At 40.9% G+C, this 20,002-nt stretch overlaps 1 protein-coding gene across 2 annotated transcripts in view; it reads left to right on the top strand.

Moving 5' to 3' along the window:
• Window positions 1-19,793, top strand: part of tspan15 (tetraspanin 15) — a 31,848-nt gene extending 12,055 nt beyond the window's left edge. For both annotated transcript variants that reach the window (XM_079997215.1, XM_079997216.1), the window contains exons 4-8: window positions 85-180; window positions 10,874-10,990; window positions 15,212-15,262; window positions 16,148-16,264; window positions 17,840-19,793. In XM_079997215.1, the coding sequence (XP_079853341.1) occupies window positions 85-180; window positions 10,874-10,990; window positions 15,212-15,262; window positions 16,148-16,264; window positions 17,840-18,007 (549 nt within the window). In that variant the 3' untranslated portion in view covers window positions 18,008-19,793. The remainder of the gene's footprint in view (window positions 1-84; window positions 181-10,873; window positions 10,991-15,211; window positions 15,263-16,147; window positions 16,265-17,839) is intronic.
• The last annotated feature ends 209 nt before the right edge of the window (window positions 19,794-20,002 follow it).

Raw genomic sequence — 20,002 nt, 5'->3', positions numbered from 1 at the left:
GTTTTCTCTCTCTCTCTCTCTCTCTCTCATGTCCTCACTCTCTCTCTCTCTCTCTCTCATGTCCTCACTATCTTTTTGTTTCAGACAGTGGATTTGTTGAATAAGAATATCCGAAAAGGCATGGTGAACTACTATGATGACCTGGACTTCAAAAACATCATGGACTTTGTTCAGAAGAAGGTGAGTCACTCTGCTGTTTATCCCTCTTTTTTATTATGCTGCTGTGATGTGTGTTTATATTAACAACCTCATTGTTAACTACTAATTGCCTAATCTAAATGATTGAAAAAAAACAGAGGGTGTAGTTCTATTAAAACATAAAGAGCTAGTTTAACAAACTTCAATACATGCTCGCTCTAGATGAAGGGGTGTTGGTAATTAGCATTGTGTTGTTGCTGATGGGCAGTCAAAGAGTTTGATTTGTCTCATTATAATGGTCAGGCCTCTAAGAGGTTTTTTTTAAGTGTGTTCACAAATGAGAAAATAAGTCTCCCAATGGGATTCCAGTCACACAGTTAAAGAAACCATTGTTTTCTTTTCTTTGTTTTATTCACATCCTGTTGCATGTTGTTAATTTGGCAGATTGCCTCTCAGCCGGACCTTTTCCATCTCCCACCTCTCACTTTGTTCTAATGGAGATGTGACATTTATATTACTGCTCTGTTTCCAACAATGACTCTGTTTTGTCTTTGGAATTGGAATAGACTGATAGTAGAGTGTTTTTCATTATTGCCCATACAGGGTTATTAGGTAGTTGATCAAAAAAACCTAATGGCAGTATTGACTACTTATATCCTGAAATTGCAAATTAGGTAAATAAGCAGGCACCAAAACACACATCCATCCCATCATCTCAATGTCTTTAACAACAATTGTGTGGAGATAACCATGAAGATATGTTAGAATATTATGCTTGTATTTATATTTTATATCTCTTCTAGAAGTGACTCAGTCAATAGCCAACATGAGCAAACTGCTATGCTGCTGTATAAATAAAAGCAAAACAAATTTTGGAAACAATACAGGAGGCATGAGTGATAGAATTACTTTATAGCCTTAGTGTTTAGAAATGCTATAGCATATATGTCTTTATATAACAATTTCTATAACATGTATTACTTTTTATTTTTTTGTATTTTATAATTTGCAATCTAAATCAAATTATTTAATATGATAGACAAATAGGATTCATTGGCTTGCCAATACATTTATTTACTTTTTATTTAGTAAAAATAGTTTTTGTTTTCTTTTCTGAATGAGAGGTCTGGCTTAAAGATTCAAGAGCTTCAAGATTCAAGAGGTTTATTTGTCACATACATATACATACAGTACGTTCATACATATATGCAGTGAAATGTCATTGCAACACAAGAAGCATGTGCTTTGCGGTGTGTTGCCATTTTAAAAGACCTGATCAGTCAATCCACCTTGTCTGTTATTGGCACCAGGGATAATGTAATGGGACCAAAAAGCCTTGGTTAATTAGTTTTGTTTGGTGGGTGTCCATACATCAAATAGGCAGATAGAACGTTCCCTATTGCAGGGACTGCGATCTATTACTCATGGGACTGATCGACAGATCATGTAATCCGATCGAAGACTCTACATTCACGCCGGATGGCAGAGGAAGTGACGATGCTGCACTCCCATACCGACCCTGCACGGCGGTATATAACTGTAGTTCACCTTCCTCGCTTCCTCTTTTTGCATAAAAATAATCCAATGTCGAGATTCTCAAATTCACAGCTTTCTACTGTTTACCTTTCGGGTCCCTAACTCACACAAGCTGGTGTGAGTCATCGGCTCAAGTACCGATTGGTAAGATAGTATAGTGCCTTTTTTACAAATTTTATTTATTTTTGGTCCTTACGTTTTGTAATGAATGAACATGGTGTCCAGCAGGTTGTACCTGGACCGCAGGAAGAAGGGAGACCTCCACAGCTCCATGGGCACAACACGCCTGGGAAGGCAGCATGCCGAGGCAGCTCTGCTAAGGTGCTCAGCCATCACTCCTCCTAGAGCTAGCCCTGTCCCCATACCCCTGGCGGGTTCCTTAGGAATATATCCCTTAGGAAACGCAGGGAATATCCTTTGGAATCCGACAGAATCATCCAATGACAGGGAGAGAATTTCAAGCTACTAGGCGAGGTCCAGTCAGCTGTACTCGGCTCTGACCTCGGCTGAGCTTATGCGGGCCAAGCTCCTTGAAGTGTCCCAGTGAGCGGCCAGTAAGATGGGCCTCCCCTCTAAGGCTGTACCGGACATGGAGGTGTCCATGCTGGACGGAGAAGCCTACTCCGCAGCCCCCCGCCAAAGCGCTCCGTCTATCCCACTGTAAAGCAAGGTGCACACAAAGTTGTCGAAGGGCTGGGCTAACCCCTTCTCAGCGTGGGTTCCAGTTAGAGGTCTCGAGGCCTATCTCCAGGTGGGCCTGGCTCTGCAAATGGGCTGCCTGTCCTTCCCTTCTGTGGAGGGGCCCATTGCCGGCTGCCTAGCCCCAGGGGAAGGCATGTGAAAGAGGCCCACCCTCCAAGTCGGCCAAGCAGCTGGCATCGCTGGTTGAGAAGGCCTACTTGGCGTCAGGGCAGGGGACCTGCAGGCCCTGCTCCAGCGCTATCAGGCCAAGCTGCTAGCGCAACGGCGAACGAGGAGACGCTGGTGGAGGAGGGACGGCAGCAGGACCGCTGTCCTATTCCTTCAAAGCGTTCCTTTCTACCTGTGTTTACAGCTGGGAAGCACACGTTTACAGTGGAAAAACACAAACCGTTTGCTCACATACTGTAAATGTTTTTTACTATGAAGCACATGCCCCTCCCCCATGCCCACCACGGTAAGTCTGCAGTGGACCCGGCTGGCTGCGCACTGGGCCCCACAGTACGGCAAAGTACCACTTGAGTTCAACAACATATTCGACAAAGTGTGCAACACTCATGTCATTCCATACCAGTGGGGAATTTTTATCAGAACATACTGCCTCTGAGACAACAATTGCCCATGAGGGGCCATGCACTCCACCTATTGAGCGCTGCGCTGGTGCGACCAGAGGGCACCCAGGCTCAAAGTGCGGGCACGCACCCAACCTGATGCGCACTAGGCCGGTGCTGCCACAATGCGCAACGGCTTGGCCACGAAGCTGTGGGTCCTCAGGAATGTGACCAAGTGCTAGGTCATCCAATTTTCTTGTCCCCCACCCACTTTCAAGGGAAAGGTGGAGTCTGTTGTCCCAGACCATCCGTCTCATGAGAGAGAAACTGCCTGCTTGGAAAATGGGGCAGTGTGGAGCATCGAGAGAGAGAGGCACACAGACATTACAGCAGGTACTTTGTGGTGCCGAAAAAAGACAGAAACTTTCGCCCGATATTAGAATGTTAAACAAGCATCTAATGAAAATTAAATTTCATATGTTGACCACTGGTCAATTGGCAAGATGTATTCGACCAAACGACTGGTTTGTGAAACTAGATCTGAAGAATGCGTAGTTTCACATCACCACCGTTACATAAAATATCTGCGGCTCCATTTCAGCCCCTGCACACCGCGGACATAAAGACTGTTTATTTAAAGATGTCTTTTTTGCTGGCACTCGCCTCGATGAGATGACAAAGCGCGCTGCAGGCACTGTCAGTCCAGCTGGAGTTACTCGGAGCCCGGCGGGGAGCATGGGGGTTGATTTTTGGATTCTAAATCGGATATAAAATGATCGAATGATACACGGATATTCATGTCTATTAATGTGCCAGCGTCCAGAACCTCAACGCACATCAAGGGGGCCAAAAGTAGCCGGTCGACCCAGGTGTCCTGTGTACATCAGAGCCGATCGGAGGAGGAGCCAATAAAACCTTATATACCTTATAAAAAACGCTTATTGCAAGGTCATTTTACCCGGGACCGAAACCCGGGTGTTACCTTTCCCATTGATGACAAATGCCGGATGTTGGCGGGTGTTACCAGGTTTTTCACGCAGTGGGAAAGGGGTATTATATGTTGCCTTCGCAACCTAGATGTTGCCTAATGAAGCCATTGGCTGCCATCATAGACCATTCCTTAGTGGCACAGATAAGAGTTTGGTCAACTACGGTGTGGCGTCTTGCACGGTATGCAACAAGGTGTCTTTTTGAAGCCAACAAGATTTCCTTTGACTTTGACCTTTGACCTGTCACATCACTACACACGTTCAATACCCTTCAATACCAATCAATTTGCTTGATATGTTGCAGGGGTTCCCTTTCCCGGTAGAAATGTAATTGCAGATCTAGAATGTAAAGTGTGTGTGTGTGTGTGTGTGTGTGTGTGTGTGTGTGTGTGTGTGTGTGTGTGTGTGTGTGTGTGTGTGTGTGTGTGTGTGTGTGTGTGTGTGTGTGTGTGTGTGTGTGTGTGTGTGTGTGTGTGACGGCGTTCACAGAATTCAATTACGTGGCAGTGAAATTATGGTGCGAGAAGAGCATTACAGAGGAAGCTCTGCTTCAGCCCACCTAATAGAAATTGAATTAGCTATCAATGTCTTCTCTTTGTGTATAGTTGGGTTATATGCAGATATACAAAGGTTAGAAAAACAATCATGAGTCTGAAAGCGTAATAAAAGTGGACGTGGTTTCTATGGCCCATCCGCAGGACTGGCTGCGGCAGGAATCCATTATCAGAGGCCGTTATTGGACAGAAAACTGCTGAGTCCACTCACAGACCACAGCCCATCTGCCACGGCAAAAACACCTGCCACATCCACAATTGGAACACACCAAGGACCAGTGACCACTGTCCACCACCCCGCAGCCAAATGCACCCCAGATATAGAAAATACCAACAATGCCAGGGCCAAGCAAGGTGACTAGATGTCAGCAGTTCGCCAAAAAAGTCGGCAAGGTTGAATTACTGCTACTTTCCTGTTCTCTTTGAGTGTTCTATTGTCAAGTTGTAAATACGAAACCTTTGCATACAACCATGTAAGATGTCATGTCAAGTGTTGTCTGCCATGGTGGAGACTCAGGTCAATTTGCCAAATTTTATTTTAGTTAAAGCAGCATGACGCTTTGACCTTTGATCATCGTCATCAGGCAAATGATGAAGGCTAATGTAAATTGTGTTTCCTTACTAGTAAATGGGTTAATATAAAAGTCACACAACGGGGAAATTTACAGCCTGTAAAAACTAAATTTAACACCACTAGGGTCCTTTCAGTCTACATTGAGAGAGCGAGAGAGAGGAGTAAGTAAGTACACAATCTGATGATTAGAGTGGAAAGCTAGGAGGAAAATGCGATAAAGAAAGCAGTTTGGATGTGGGGGGGGAAACAGTAGCTGGGTTCTGATCAAATTAACATTTGGATGACAGGGCTGTGATTGCACAACAAAAAAAATATATTAAAAAAGAAAGGAAAAAAACAAAAACAAAACATAATCCTCTGGATGCACGGTAGAGAGATTGGCTAAAGAAGGAAGCTTGAAATACCAGATAAAACAGACGAGTCCCGCATCTGCTTGTATCCGGTCAGTGACAAGGTTAGTGGTTGTCACTTAGGTGTGAAAACAATTAAAGCCAGCATTTCTCTGACAGGCATGTCTGTTATTTTAAATTGAGACAGAATTCCTCCGACTCTCTACTCAACTGACCATTTGGAAGAGATAAATGTTGTGGTGTTTTTAGAAACCCGTACCCAGATTCTGTCATTACCTACCTGCCTAAGAGCTGCAATTATGACCAGCACACAACAAATGCGTTTCAGCCTTATACTGCTTTTAATTGTGAAAAAAGCACAAATTAAGATTTGTGTAATGTCAGTGTTTTATGTCTGGCTGTTTTGCACACAACTTGACTAAATTTGGTTTAAAAGTTTTTCAGTCTGTGGCACTATCATTCAAAACAAAGATGGTGAAAGCACTGGATTGATGCTGCCTTTGAGGTTTAATAAGTTATGTTTCAACAGACCTGTGTGACCACGATGGATTTAGTTTGAATCTTGCTGAATGAACAATAAAAACAGACTCAAGCCCATCATTCTTTATTTGTAGTTTTATTCTCTTGCCACTTTTTACTCTGTAAATTTTACTCTGGAATAACATCCTCATACTGTAGGCAGGGATTAATCGATTTTGACGTTGTGATAAATTGGGAGAGAGAGAGAGAGAGAGAGAGAGAGAGAGAGAGAGAGAGAGAGAGAGAGAGAGAGAGAGAGAGAGAGAGAGAGAGAGAGAGAGAGAGAGAGAGAGAGAGAGAGAGAGAGAGAGAGAGAGAGAGAGAGAGAGAGAGAGAGAGAGAGAGAGAGCAAAGTTGATTTTGCAACCTGTGTATAAAAACCTTGTGCTCTTGCCCGCTAAATTGTTCCTGGCCAGAGAATTTTCTACTGTTTTCACACCATAATTAGCCGATTGACCCGTTTTTTTTTTTTTTAAAAGGCCGCTACAAATAGGTAATTGACACCTTTCACATTGTCAGGAGAAATGCAGTTTTTTTTTCTGGTGCATCACTTTCGATGTCATGAACACGTTGGAAAAGGAGCGTGTCGTGGTTCCATTGTGATTGGGAATAAAACAGTAGAGGAGACAGCAACTTAAACAACAACATAAAACTGTAAAACCTGAAAAATAAATATTTTGAGCCGTTAAAAAGAATCGGATCGTTCATAAACGACCCAACATTTCAGAAGATGCAGCATGGAGCACCAGCAGAAAAAGTCAATAAGTTCTGATTTTGATTTTGGATTCTAAATGGGAAATGAAATGACGGAATGGTACATGGATATTCCTGTCTATTTATGCGCTAGCGTCCGGAACTTCAACTCGCGCCGCATTGCGCAGCTAAAGAGGCCTAAATTAGTGGGTCGACCCAGGTGTCCTGTTTACATCAGCGCCAATCAAGTTGGAGCCGGTTAAAACTGGTGTCTATTGCAGGGTCATTTGACCCAGATTGTTCCTTTCCATTGGTAACAAATGCCGGATGTAAGCGGGTGTTACCGGGTTTTTGGTGCAATGGGAAAGGGGTATAGTGTGTCCTGCTCTGTCATTTATCTTCATTTACCCTTCAGACGAAGGTTTTAATTATTTTGATGTAATTATGATTATTTTGACCTCTTGACCTTGGCCACATGGTTCCACAGACAGTAAATGTACAGAAAACAAGTAAACGCAACTTTGTGAGTGTCTTCATTGCACGCGGTCACTAACCAAGCCACTGAATCAGAATTAATTTATCTGCAGAGGCCAAGCCCATTTTCATGTACAAGGAATTTCTCTTTGTGTGCGTTCGTGTATTATTGATTATTATAGTTCTGATTGTCCTGACATCCATCCCTCTGCTGCTGATCAAGGTATTATTTTTAAAAGTGTGTGTGTGTGTGTGTGTGTGTGTGTGTGTGTGTGTGTGTGTGTGTGTGTGTGTGTGTGTGTGTGTGTGTGTGTGTGTGTGTGTGTGTGTGTGTGTGTGTGTGTGTGTGTGTGTGTCCACATAATTGCACCTTGCGTCCCCTGGACCAGAAAAAGTGTTGTATCGAATGCAGTTGATTCATTGTTATGTATGGTATTATATCTATAAACATGGAGGCATTTTCAGACATTATACTTATAGTAAAGTTAGAGTAGTGTACAGAACTTTGATAAAGCTTCCAATCAGGTAATTAGTCAATATGAGGGTATACTGTAACTAATAATTACGATAATTTATGGGTAGCAAGCCCCTATGAAATTACACACATTTTCCACCTCTCGGCCCCGTTGGGTGGGGGGATAAGAATAAACCAATGAACACAATGGAAATTGCTGTTTTCTTTTGGCTGATCTGCTGCCTCAGATAGTGTGTTGGCATCTTTTTGATGTGGGAGAAACTTTTCAGTCAACCAGTTGTCTTACCATCGCTTTCTGTTTGTGAACAGAACTACTGTCCTTTAATATACCGATTTTTTTGGGGGGGCGGGGGAGTGGTCACATGCTGTGTTCGGACCTGGTAACTTCCAGATAAACGGAAGTTTCCATAAGCGCCAGCTGCTGGCCAAACAGCCAACTACTCATTTAATTTCAGCCGGCTACTTTATTATATTTATTTTTGATTCTTATGAAATAATTCTGATTAACAAGTTGTGATTCATTCAACAAGTTGCGTGTACATTTATGACCACTAGCCTCCTCTTCAAAACAATGGAACAATGTCATCATGATGATAGAGAAACCTGTCAGTCCCGCTGTGTGTGTGTGTGTGTGTGTGTGTGTGTGTGTGTGTGTGTGTGTGTGTGTGTGTGTGTGTGTGTGTGTGTGTGTGTGTGTGTGTGTGTGAGAAATATTGTCAAAATAATTGATGACAAAACACATTAAGAATTGAGGGACATCCTCCTTAGACTAATAAATGGTATTTTCCTCGTCATCGGGATATGAACTTGCCCGATAAACACATCGCAAAAGACTGCTGGAAACGCGATGAATGAGAAAAATACTTTCATTTACACACACCGTGCATTCACACTCAGCTGCTAATGTTAATGATAACTGCTAATGCTTAAAACAGCATCCGGAAAGTGGCGGATCTGAACTCTGCATGCGCGAGTCCCAAATCACATCTCTTCTCTGGTCTCGTCTGCTCTGTCAGGGGATCTGGCCAATCACACCTTAATGGACCAACGGGTCCAGGTTGAGGGAGAGGGTGTTGCAAGCATCAAACAGCTCAGCAAGGTACATTTTGAACTGGCCATGGACTCGGATGATAGTGAAGATGAAAATGAAGACGAAGATGACTAGAAGTTGAGTTGATTCAGTAGATTGACATGATTTGAGTCAAGTGATTTGCCTTTTTTGTTATTTTAGAGTTATTTTTGGCATATGTTAAACTTATAAACAATTTTACACCAATACATAGGCTAGTTAAGACATGGGATTAAAAAACATGTTCCCCCTTAAAGTAACCTTGTTTATTTTCGTTGAATGAGTGCATTTATGTTTCTTTTAAAACAATACATTAACCATCATTGTGGCATGTCTTGATAAACCCAACAGTGTCAATAAATAAATGAAAATAATAATACATAAGGTCTAATGATTCTTAATTACAAAAGTCCTGATCAGTCAGGAATAGGCGTGGCTTTAAATATTAATAACTATTTATAGACTGCGTGGGCAAAAACGCGCAATAATTCTCCTTTGCAATACTTCACTACATGTTTACAATCAGGTAGCAAAATCTGGGCTTTTACGCCCAAATCTATCTCTGGGGTGGCATCCACTAGACCCCCCCCAGTTGGCAAATTTTTTCTCCGCTGGCTGGCTGCTCCATATCTTTGTGGAAAGCCCTGTATATATCGAGGTTGATTCTAGATCCAGTCGTGATGGATGGCTGTTCACACCTGGCTTCAGAAAGCATCTCAGTGTCTTGTTTGAGCACTTGTTTCTTGGATTTCGCTCAATATGCAAATAATCAAGTATATTTCTTCACTTGTGATTGGATCACCCAAGGTGCTTTTAAATGCCGGGGCTATGTATTGGTGTATTAGTTGTATTGTATGAAAGTATGTATGTTTGTGACAAACCTCTTGAATCTTGGTGTTTTTGGAACTGGATCCATATTGAATTTTTGTGTTGAACTGTTTTAATCCATTCAATTATAGACTGAAATACTTGTTTTAAAAACCTTTTTTCTCTATTAATTTGCTCAGGAATGCTCAGTCCTCTGTTGTTAATTTTCTGCGTTCGCCTTTTTTTTTTTCTGAGCACCAATGTGGAAACCTGGTCTGGGTGTTGAGAAATTAGTGAGAGAAAACGTGTGGACTTGTATGTACTGTATATGTTAATGTATGTCCTGGCATAAACTACGCTCATCTTCTCTGATCTCCTGGGTAAACGTGTTGATCCCTGGAAACCTCCCTCCACGGGTCATGGCTTTCACTCCTGTGGGAATATATCCATCCATACATAGAAGAGTGGGGTGCCATGCCTCAGCAGACAATAAGTCGACTTGTGAACAGCATGAGACGTCGTTGTCAATATATACTAGACACATCTGCCCACACTGTAACACCACCACCACCAAAGGCTCGTCTGGTGACAACAGTGGCTGATGCATAGCGCCCTCCTTGACGTCTCCAACATCGCTGGCGGCCATCATTTCTGATCAACGTGAATCGACTTTCATCAGAGTACAGCACTGAGGCCCACTGGTCCCTCGTCCAGTGTAAATGCTCCCATCCCAAACATCCTGTTTGAAGCCTCACAATGGCGAGGTACTGTTGATCAGTTGTTAGGTGTCGTCTTGGTCTCATGATGTCAAAATGTGAACAGCATGATGAAGAGGACTGTTTAAATACCAATTCTAATTGAACCAGGAAATGTATTGGTCCATTCATGGATCAAACACCTGTTGTGAATTTTGCCGTTCAGCTCCTTGTTAGAAAACAGCAAGTTGTGCAAAAAGTACTGAAACATTGAACAGTTGGACATGTATTCAAAAGTTTAGAGAAGGTCAAATTAAGTTCACCTGTAAAGGTTATAGTGCAGTTTAGGTTCATCCTGAAATTTCACCCGAAAGCCGTGCGCGCGTGCGTGTGTATGCGTGTGTGAGAAAAAAACTAAAAAACAAAAGAGAACCTGATTTCGAGGTGAACTACAGAAACTACCCTGTCCTCTCTGATAGGCAAATAGTATTCTGCACAAATATAAAAGGAAATAAACACATAATCATGTAATACTGTGTGACCATTGTGACTAAAAATGTGACTTTCTTCCGTACTCCCCTTTCCCTGTTCCTCCTCCTGCCTTCTACGATTTTTCTTCCTATCACTTTTTTTTCCTCATACCTGTTGCTTTTCTCACTTCTGCATGTACCTTTTGCTCATTTTTGTCTCTTCCTCCCGTCCTCCATCTTTCTCTCTCCCCCTCCTTTCTTCCCTTTCCTGTTTTTGTAGTTTAAGTGCTGTGGAGGACAGGAATTCAAGGACTGGGAAGTCAACATGTACCACAACTGTTCTGCACCTGGACCGTTAGCCTGTGGTGTTCCTTACACCTGCTGCATTACTACAAATGTAAGTGGCGGAGACACTGGACTGGACATTCTGGCCCGATGCTCTGTTTTCGTTAAGTTGTCTGTTGTATATAATTGATTGGTCCTTGTGCATACATGTGTCTAAGTATACCAATACTCTACTGAAGCTGCAGTAATGAGCTCATGACACAGTAATACTCTCAAGCCACTATTACATTTTCATGCTTTTGTCGTACATGATATATTTTTTAAGGTCTTTCAATGTACTATCCTTGCTGCTACTGATGCTTTCCTTACCAGTTGCTTTTCCATTTCTGTACTCACGCTGATGTAAACACACAATTGCTGCCGCTCACGCCATTTCTAAATTACTTTACTTTTTACACCTTTTTACTAAATGGAAAACAAGCTTGAAGATTTCAGAAAGAGTCAGTTTTCAGATTCAACACACAACGAGATGTAATTCAATGTTAGCTTCTGTTTTTCATTTTTGATTGGGGAGGCTGTAACTTTTTGAATCGGCAACGTTGCAACCCTTCAGGTAGCCCGCTTACCAGGGGCTGACCACTCAAACAAAAAATCCCTTTGGGTGGTCAGTCCCTGTAAAGATGCCAGATACAGTTTCCTCCCGTACAAATACATAATACGTGTGGTTTCCACAGGTGAAGTTACCAATGCAATAGAATAATCCGGAAGAAAATTACCATCCTGCCATCCATGTGTGAAAATTAACGTATTTTTTCAGTTGTTCCAGTAATGACTGGAACAATGATTTCACTATTATACCACTTTCCCACTGCACCAATTACTCTGTGAAACCCGCTAACATCCGGCATTTGTCATCAGTAGCAAAGGAAAAACCCAGGTCTTCAAATGACCCTGCAATAGACACAGGTTTTAATTCGGCTCCACCTCCGATCAACTGGGTCGACATCCTAATTTTGGCCCCTTAACTTGCGCGCTGCAACACACGTTGAAGTTCCAGACGTTGGCGTTTAAATAGACAGTAATATCTGTGTATCATTCAATCATTTCATTTCCCGTTTAGAATCCAAAATCAGAAGTTATTGACTTTTTTTTCCCGCATGGGGGACCATGGAATGTTTTGAGTGTGGGGATCGCAGGGGAGCACAGCGGAGAATGCCCCAGCTCGCCACCGGGTTCCGAGCCACTCCAGCACCTCCCCAAGTGGTTTAAAAAAAAAAAAACAAAAAAAACAGGGTGAACCCGCTAATTTTGGTGTGAAAACGCTATTAGTTATTTGTGAACAGTGAGTGTCACTTTTCACAGATAACTAATAGCGAAAGCTACTGTTTTCACTAACTGCAAATTACTCCTGAAATGAATGTCTACTAATTGACTAAAATACTAAGATTGTTATTGTATTTCTGTCCGTTGTGTGAGGCAGTTTATTTTAACACTATATTACATCCTATACAGGTATTTCTTGTAATCATTATCCCATTCAAACATTGGCCTTGTCCTTGCGTATCTATTTGAATCAGTTGTAATTAAACTACGCTTTTGTTTTATTTTTCTTGGTTTTTTCTTCAGTCTTCATTTTCTTTTCTTACCTTACGTTTTCTAAAGCGATGCTGGTTGTGTTGCGTTGAGAACAGGCTCCCATTGTATTGTACAAGCAAAGAAAAAAAGCATTTCACTACATGTTGTATGTTCAGTGAAATATGTATGTGACAAATACATCTTTTGACTCCTGAATCTTGAGATTTGTCACACTAAATGTACATTATTCTGTGACAGGCAAGTACCCTAAGAGGCAAAATTTGTGTGAGCACATCTGTGTGTGAGAGACAGTCATTAACAAAAACTGTTCAATTATTAACTGAATCTCATTATTCACCCTAGACCCTACAGCATGTGTTAATTACTGCAAACAATAGGGATCTCATCCCTACCTACTTGGAATATAGCCGTCAAAAGCTTTTGTAAGTTGGGCATCTTGTCATTTGTTGGTTGAAATATCCCACAATAGGTGGCACCAAAACAATAATAACAAAGACCTACAGACATTTCTTCAGTTTTAAAGTGTGGGGTGAATAATTAAACACATTTTGGTCGGGGGCTGGCAGAGAACCTGCTTCCATCTCGCCCTTCCTGCCTTGCAACATGCTCTGTGACCAGATAAAACCAGAGTCACTGTTTCTGTTGTGCTCTCTTTCCATCTCCTTCTCACTTTTCTCTTTCTTTCAATATAATTGAATAGAAATAGAATACATTAAATACCAACATTTAAACAACCTCTTAATTGGCTCTACCTTGATGGTAAATGAACACGTATAAAATATAACCAGAATCAGGTTTACTTACTACTAAGTATCTTATATTTTCATAAATAATGTATCTCTATCTAACTCTTTTGCACCTCCTGTCTCATACGTATTCTGAAATTACAGACTTTCAAATATGAAATGTTTGCACATCAGCATTCTTGTTTTTGCCGCTGGAAGATGGTGCACATCCTTCCTGCTCTTCAGACAGTGCAGGGAACACTGTCTCAAGTCAAACCGTCTCCCAAAATGTTTCTGAGATCTTCTGTTTATTACCAATAATGGGGAAAGTCATTTATTATGTACTAAGTGCTTATTTAATACCAGACAATTAAGCCAATAGGATGAAAATTAATGGAAGCTCGGCCTACACAATAAAGGAAAAGGAATGCAATGCTCAAAAAATGTCTTGCATATACTGTATCACGCTTGTGTATGCAATCCTTTGTCCTTTTGTCTCTCACAAGCCCAGAGCCGCTGTTCACGCCATCTGTCAACACTAACTCATTTTAAAGTGGTCGTCGTTAAAGTGCACAGCGCAGCTTGCGTGGGGTTCTGTCATCCTCTACACCAGAGATGGGTCTTGCGCACCAAGTATTCCATTTTCCGTTCCATTTGTTTGAGTTGTGATTCCAAAGATGTCCAACATGTATTTTGTGAATGGCCAATAAGTACAAATCAGCAGTTAATCTCGGTCCCATGTAATTTTTTTTTTATTTTTTTTAATCTTGTCTGTATGATTTATTATGTAGCTTATTGCTGGCAAACCTGTTGGGATTTGGGGATGTAGTTGGGGGCGGCACTTCTTGTTTCATCTTTTTTTGACGAATATACATGCTTGGGGGGGGGGGTGTGTGTGGGTGTGGGTGTTTGCGTGCTGAGGCTTTTTTTTTTTTTTCCTCTATTCACATGTCTTCTGTGTATCTCTGGTGGCTTGGTTTAGTCTGTCACGTCATCAAAACGCCCTGTCTGATGGGGTGTCATTAGTGTTGATGTTGCCATAGGTCACATCTTTGAAATTTTAGTTGATGATTGTAATGCACTTACCAATTTGATTGTCTTTTTTTGTTCATTTTCTTCCACTATCTTGGTATAAGCCTATAATAGTGTAATGATACATGTCTTTGTTGTAGAGGCACCATTTATTGACGCTGAACATTGGAAAATAAGAATTTGGCTAGACGGTTAATTTGCTTCAACTAAACCAATGGAAATGCTCATTCTTATTGTGACATTTCTAAAATTGCTTTAAATATTCTCTTGACATTAAAATTGAAACCTATGATTTTTGCAATCGAATCTTAAAAAAAAAAAAAAAAAATAGTGAACCACCTCTTTACCGCTTCTCCTCTTTCTCTCTTTCTCCCTCACTCCCCTTTGGAAAATGCTAGTGTTTTATGTTGTAATGGAAACCTCACGTTGTCTGTGCTGTGGCCTGGTCACAGTGATGCCGACTTGCAGGCTCCGTCCTCAAGGAGGTTCTCTACTCGAAAGCGTCTCAGCTGTGCGGTGGGTCAGGTTTTAAAGTTCTGGCCACACTCAGACACATCAAGGTTTTCCCCAACAAAAGATTTCTCTGCAGCATTGTGGTCAGTGCTATGGTGCTTTTGTGCACATTGACAGTGGGCTGATTTCCCTTGAGGTGTGTGTGTGTGTGTGTGTAGGGAGACGTTGGTGTTAATGTGTGTGCGTCACTGGTGGTCTGGCTGTTCGACAGGGATCCTGCGGCCGCACATTTTTCACCACTGTTAAAAAAAAAAAAAAAAATAGAAAGACTTTTAACAGATATCTCTCTCTCTCTCTCTCTCTCTCTCTCTCTCTCTCTCTCTCTCTCTCTCTCTCTCTCTCTCTCTCTCTCTCTCTCTCTCTCTCTCTCTCTCTCTCTCTCTCTCTCTCTCTCTCTCTCTCTCTCTCTCTCTCTCTCTCTCTCTCTCTCTCTCTCTCTCTCTCTCTCTCTCTCGCCTGCCCTCCAGCCTAATGAGGTGGTCAACACTCTGTGTGGGTCCGAGGTGTTGAAGAAAGAGGTAAGACTTCCACCGTTGAAAAAGAAAATGTGTTTGTTGCAAGATGTCTTTCAAAGATCAACTCGAATAAACCACGGGATGATTGCATTGCTTGTGGGTAGTGGAATCATTCAAATACAATGTTTTATTATTATTTAATGCCTGATTAATATCTGCAGAAAACGTAAAAAAATCTATTGTCCCACTGTCCCCACAACATCTGTGGAATCTTGTATTTGTGGGGTCTGTTAATTGTGTAGACGGAGCTCTGCACAATGTTGTTGGAGTACCTGGTATGAGTGTGTTTTCTGAGAAGTAAACTAATTAGCACCTACAGAAATGCCTCAGACTGCTTCGACTCTTTATGTCATCGATTTCTGTGACGGCTTTCCGGTCGAAGCAGTCATCGTTCTAACACTTGGCTCAGGACTTGGCCGCAGCGTCTACCACTTCTGAGGCGTGTGATAATGTTGATTCACCAGAATCGAAAGCAAGCTGGAAAATGACAGCGAGCAACATTTAACAATAATGAGAGATATTTGAAAAACCTGTGATAATCTCAGACTGTGGCGATAATATGGAAAACAGCACCAAGTTATCAAATATCAGGAGCCTTTTGTTGCAGGTGGCCTCAAGTCGAATAAACTATTTGTTATATTATGCAGATAAGAACATATTTACAAAAGTGGAATTTCTGATAAAAATTGATTGATTGACTTTATAGGGTTACACGATGACACACTTTGTGTTTATCTTGGAAATGGGTGAAGATTATACATGCCATTGGTGTTGTAATAACTCATATTGGGTACACTCACTAGTAAAATAATCAAATTATCTATGCTAATTAACTGTATTTTATGTAGGAAATGGATGATAAAATATGCTCTAAAATGTCTCTTCCAGCCTTTGGAATTGGTTGAGACCATCCACATCAGAGGCTGTACTGACGCCATCTTCCTCTGGCTTATGGACAACTACAAGACTATGGCTGGATTACTGTTAGGAATACTACTGCCTCAGGTACTTCAACACGCTACAGAGGAGTTCAGTACATATACAGCACTCAGTAACAGTGACTAAGGCTGGGACACACACACTAGGGATGCACCGATTTATCAGCCATACATCGTTATCGGTCGATAGTCGCCTTGTTGACTGACTGATGGCAGTGGTCGATGTTTATCTGTTGTTTCACATCAATTTTGCGCTGGCTAAATGTTGTGTTGGTTATTTGTGGTCTGGTGCCACGTTTACATGGAGGGAACGGGATAATGGCACTTTCAGAACGGCACAGGGGCCGAGGGGGAGGTACAACAGCAAAAACGAAACAAACGTGATGATATGTTGCTATGGTGATGTACAAAGACTGCAATAAAATATATTTAACTAAGTTATTTTGTGTCTGTTATAAGAATTTATACAAGTAATAACCTGGAGCTGCAACTTAATCGCTGGAATTGCGGCACACGAGACCACCATCCAAATCCTCCATCTACTTCCAGGCTGTGGCACCAAACTCTATGCAATTAATAAATAGAAAAAACAACTTTTATATCAATCCAAGGTTTTTATTTAAGCCATCAAGTGCGACATTCCGAAAGAAAACTGCCGTCACTGCGGCGCAAAACTCCAGCAGCAGACATGTGCAGTAGAGTCGGCTCCTCGCTTTCTCCATTTCTGCCGCGTAACATCCCGCTGTAATTCCGTTGCGGAGGACGTCAAAATGTTAATGTCAAAATATTTTAACTTTAATTATTGATGTGGTTATTTTAACTTTATTGCTTCTCCAATCGTTTTACATTTAATTCCATTTAAATAATGTTTCTAAAAACTATTTTTTGTTGTGCTATGTAATCACTGAAAATTCTTCTCATTGACTAGGTAGTTGTATAGCAGGCTAAAAAGGCTTTTGGAACAGTTATTTTTCACAAAAATAATCATTTTCATCTGAAATAAGGTTATATTAAAGGTTTTTTGATGAATTTGTATGATTGAATTTATGCTAATTCAAAGATAGTGTGATGGAGGGCTGAAAGACTTTAAAACAGATCAGTTATTTTTTTACAATTTATTTTTTTTCCCCTGGCACAAAAGGGGGAATTGATAACAACAAAAACAAAATAAACAAACAAACAAAGGATCGGCTATCAGCCAAATTGTTATTTTAAACATCTGGTATCCACACACACACTGAATTGGCTGAACTGCTGGAAGTCATACTACTACCACATACACCACTTTCCCTATATATTATATCCCTATATATGCATTCTAAAATAACTACCACTGTGTGGATGTGTTTGTGGTTGTGGGGGTTTCTGTGTGCTGAGGTTTATTTCAAAATGAGACAAAGAGATAAAACATTTATTCCATGTATTTCCATACATTTGTATAAGCTGGTATCCATGATACAACCTCTTCTTCAGACATGGAATGAATATGTTGTATTTTTGATGCGCAGGCTGTCAATCCTTTCAGCCACATCAGTGGAATCTTGAGAAACCTGAACACTTAAAAAACAAGAACTGTTTTTATTTTCCTTTGTCTTCCCGCGACTGACTCCTCTCCCTTCTCCTTCTTTATGCGTCTCTGTAGTTCTTTGGCGTGATAGTGAGTTGGCTGTACATCACCCGTGTGGAGGACGCCATCAGTGAGTATGGACACTACATGGATGGACTGCTGAATTCGGGCACACTGCAAAGAGAGTCCAAGCAGCGAGGCCGCGTCTCCAAGTGGTGCAAGTGTATGCCTGAGATAGACTGACCTGGGGATGGACTCTATTCCATATTAGTGCTTTAAAAAATACTCCTACATCTCATGATTTTATTGCCTTCGCAATATTTTAAAGGAAATGTTGATTTGTTTTGATTTGTTCTTTTTCATCTGTCAGAAATTGGGAGTATTTGCCTGACGTCCATGAGATTCTAGTGATACCAATGTTCCACAATTTTTATTTTTTTTAATGGATCAGGATAAAACATCTGCAGATGTTCAAGCTTAATCGGATAAGCGCATGTACCATATACTGTTTGCAAAACTCTTGTAGAGACATGGATTTGAATCCAGCCTGTGGTCACTTGCTGCATGTCTTTCTACCTCCCATTTCTAGTCTCTCTCCACAAAGAAAAAAACTGCCAAAAATGGGTAACAAAGAAAAACTTTTTCTTTTTTTTTCTAGCAGTAGTTATAGCTTCAATGCAGTATTGATGCGGGGGAGACTGAACACTACTGTACATGACAGTTTGTGTAGTTTCTATTGGACCAAAGAAAACAGTCAAACTATGCAGTTTGTGTTTATAGAGTACAGAGTATTGAATACCTTGCATACAGTTTCAGATTGTGATCAACATCCTTCTTCGGAAGATGTCACTTGTGTTGATGTGACGTGCAGGCCGTTCACAACACAGGGACCCCAGCCATTCCTCCTGCAGAAGGATGTTGATAAAACGCCAAAGCTGTCCTTCAAGGGTATTTAACTCTCTGTATTCTGTTTCCACATGTGAAGATGAGACTAACCTGTTATACCGTCCAGTTCACTACGATTATGAACTGTCAAAATAGAAATATATAAACCACCACTACGTAAACCACTTTGTGGCTATCAACAATCATCTAAAGAATACTTGCAGAATCCCACTTAAACCACTAAGATTCATCCAGCAGCGTGCCCACACAATACCATGTATGAAGCACTGTTGTCACCCTGGTGGGTCCAGGAGGGAATCCCACTGGTCAGTCATGGGTTGAATGTGTAACAGTAGATACATGGATCGATACCCAATAAAGTTCTAAATTAGCAGCTGCAGAGCAGATACTGACTTATGAAGTTTATTGATATTCTTTGGGTTGGGAGATTCAACAGTTGTTGTTTTTTTGTTGTTGTTGTTTTTTGTGTATATATAAAATGTACAACTGAGGATTTGTTGTGCATGGTTTGAGGTGGGAAGATTTACCATTTTCAGATATCACGTAGCATGTATGTTACTAATAAAACACCATACAGAGCTTTCCAGGTGTTTTTTTTTGTTTTTTTTGAAACAGGAAGGTTTTCTTTGTTGAATTTGAATCTTCTTTCTATGAAGTTTGACCATGTGCTTAGAATGTATGTTTGCATTGATAATTGGATTGGTTAATTTACTTTTCAAGCTGTTGCTGAGCTGGTGTGATGCTCCTACAGCTTTCCATCTGCACTGAAGTAATTTCTGTATTTTATGTAGTGGTGACAGGGGCTTGAATTTTTAGATTTACTTTATTATGATATAGAGACAGTTGATGCTGTACTTGCTACTCAGGGTGTTTTTGTTTTGCTTGTTTATTGAATCACATCTACTTTATTGTCATAGTGAAATGGATATTTGTAAATAACAGGGGCGAATGATTAATTAAAACAATCTGCGTTTTACCCTATTTACACATGTCGTTTTAAATTTACCAGGCTTTTTCAGGCTTCCTATATGGTACAAAAATGAATCACAGCGATTTTTAGGTAAACGTTAATGAGTTGCCTTCACTGAAATCTGCCTTAATAAAGATTTTATTATTGATGTGACGGAGATGTACCAAGTGTTTGTCTGTTTTTTTTCTCCAGCATTTGGAGACTCCAAAGAAGTTGGGGGACGGTTTATTCTCTGTGTTGATTGGATTTTTAAAGATTATCAGGGTATTTAACACTGTTCTTTATCCATAGTTTGAATCCACCTTTTGTTGTAAGCATTCATCACACACAATGACTTGAGACGTGCGTGCGCACGTTTCCAC

The sequence above is a fragment of the Zeus faber genome, assembly GCF_960531495.2.
Source record: "Zeus faber genome assembly, chromosome: 3".
Lineage (NCBI taxonomy): Eukaryota > Metazoa > Chordata > Actinopteri > Zeiformes > Zeidae > Zeus > Zeus faber.
The sequence above is the reverse complement of the archived record's forward strand: the minus strand, read 5'-3'. Positions and strand labels throughout refer to the sequence as shown.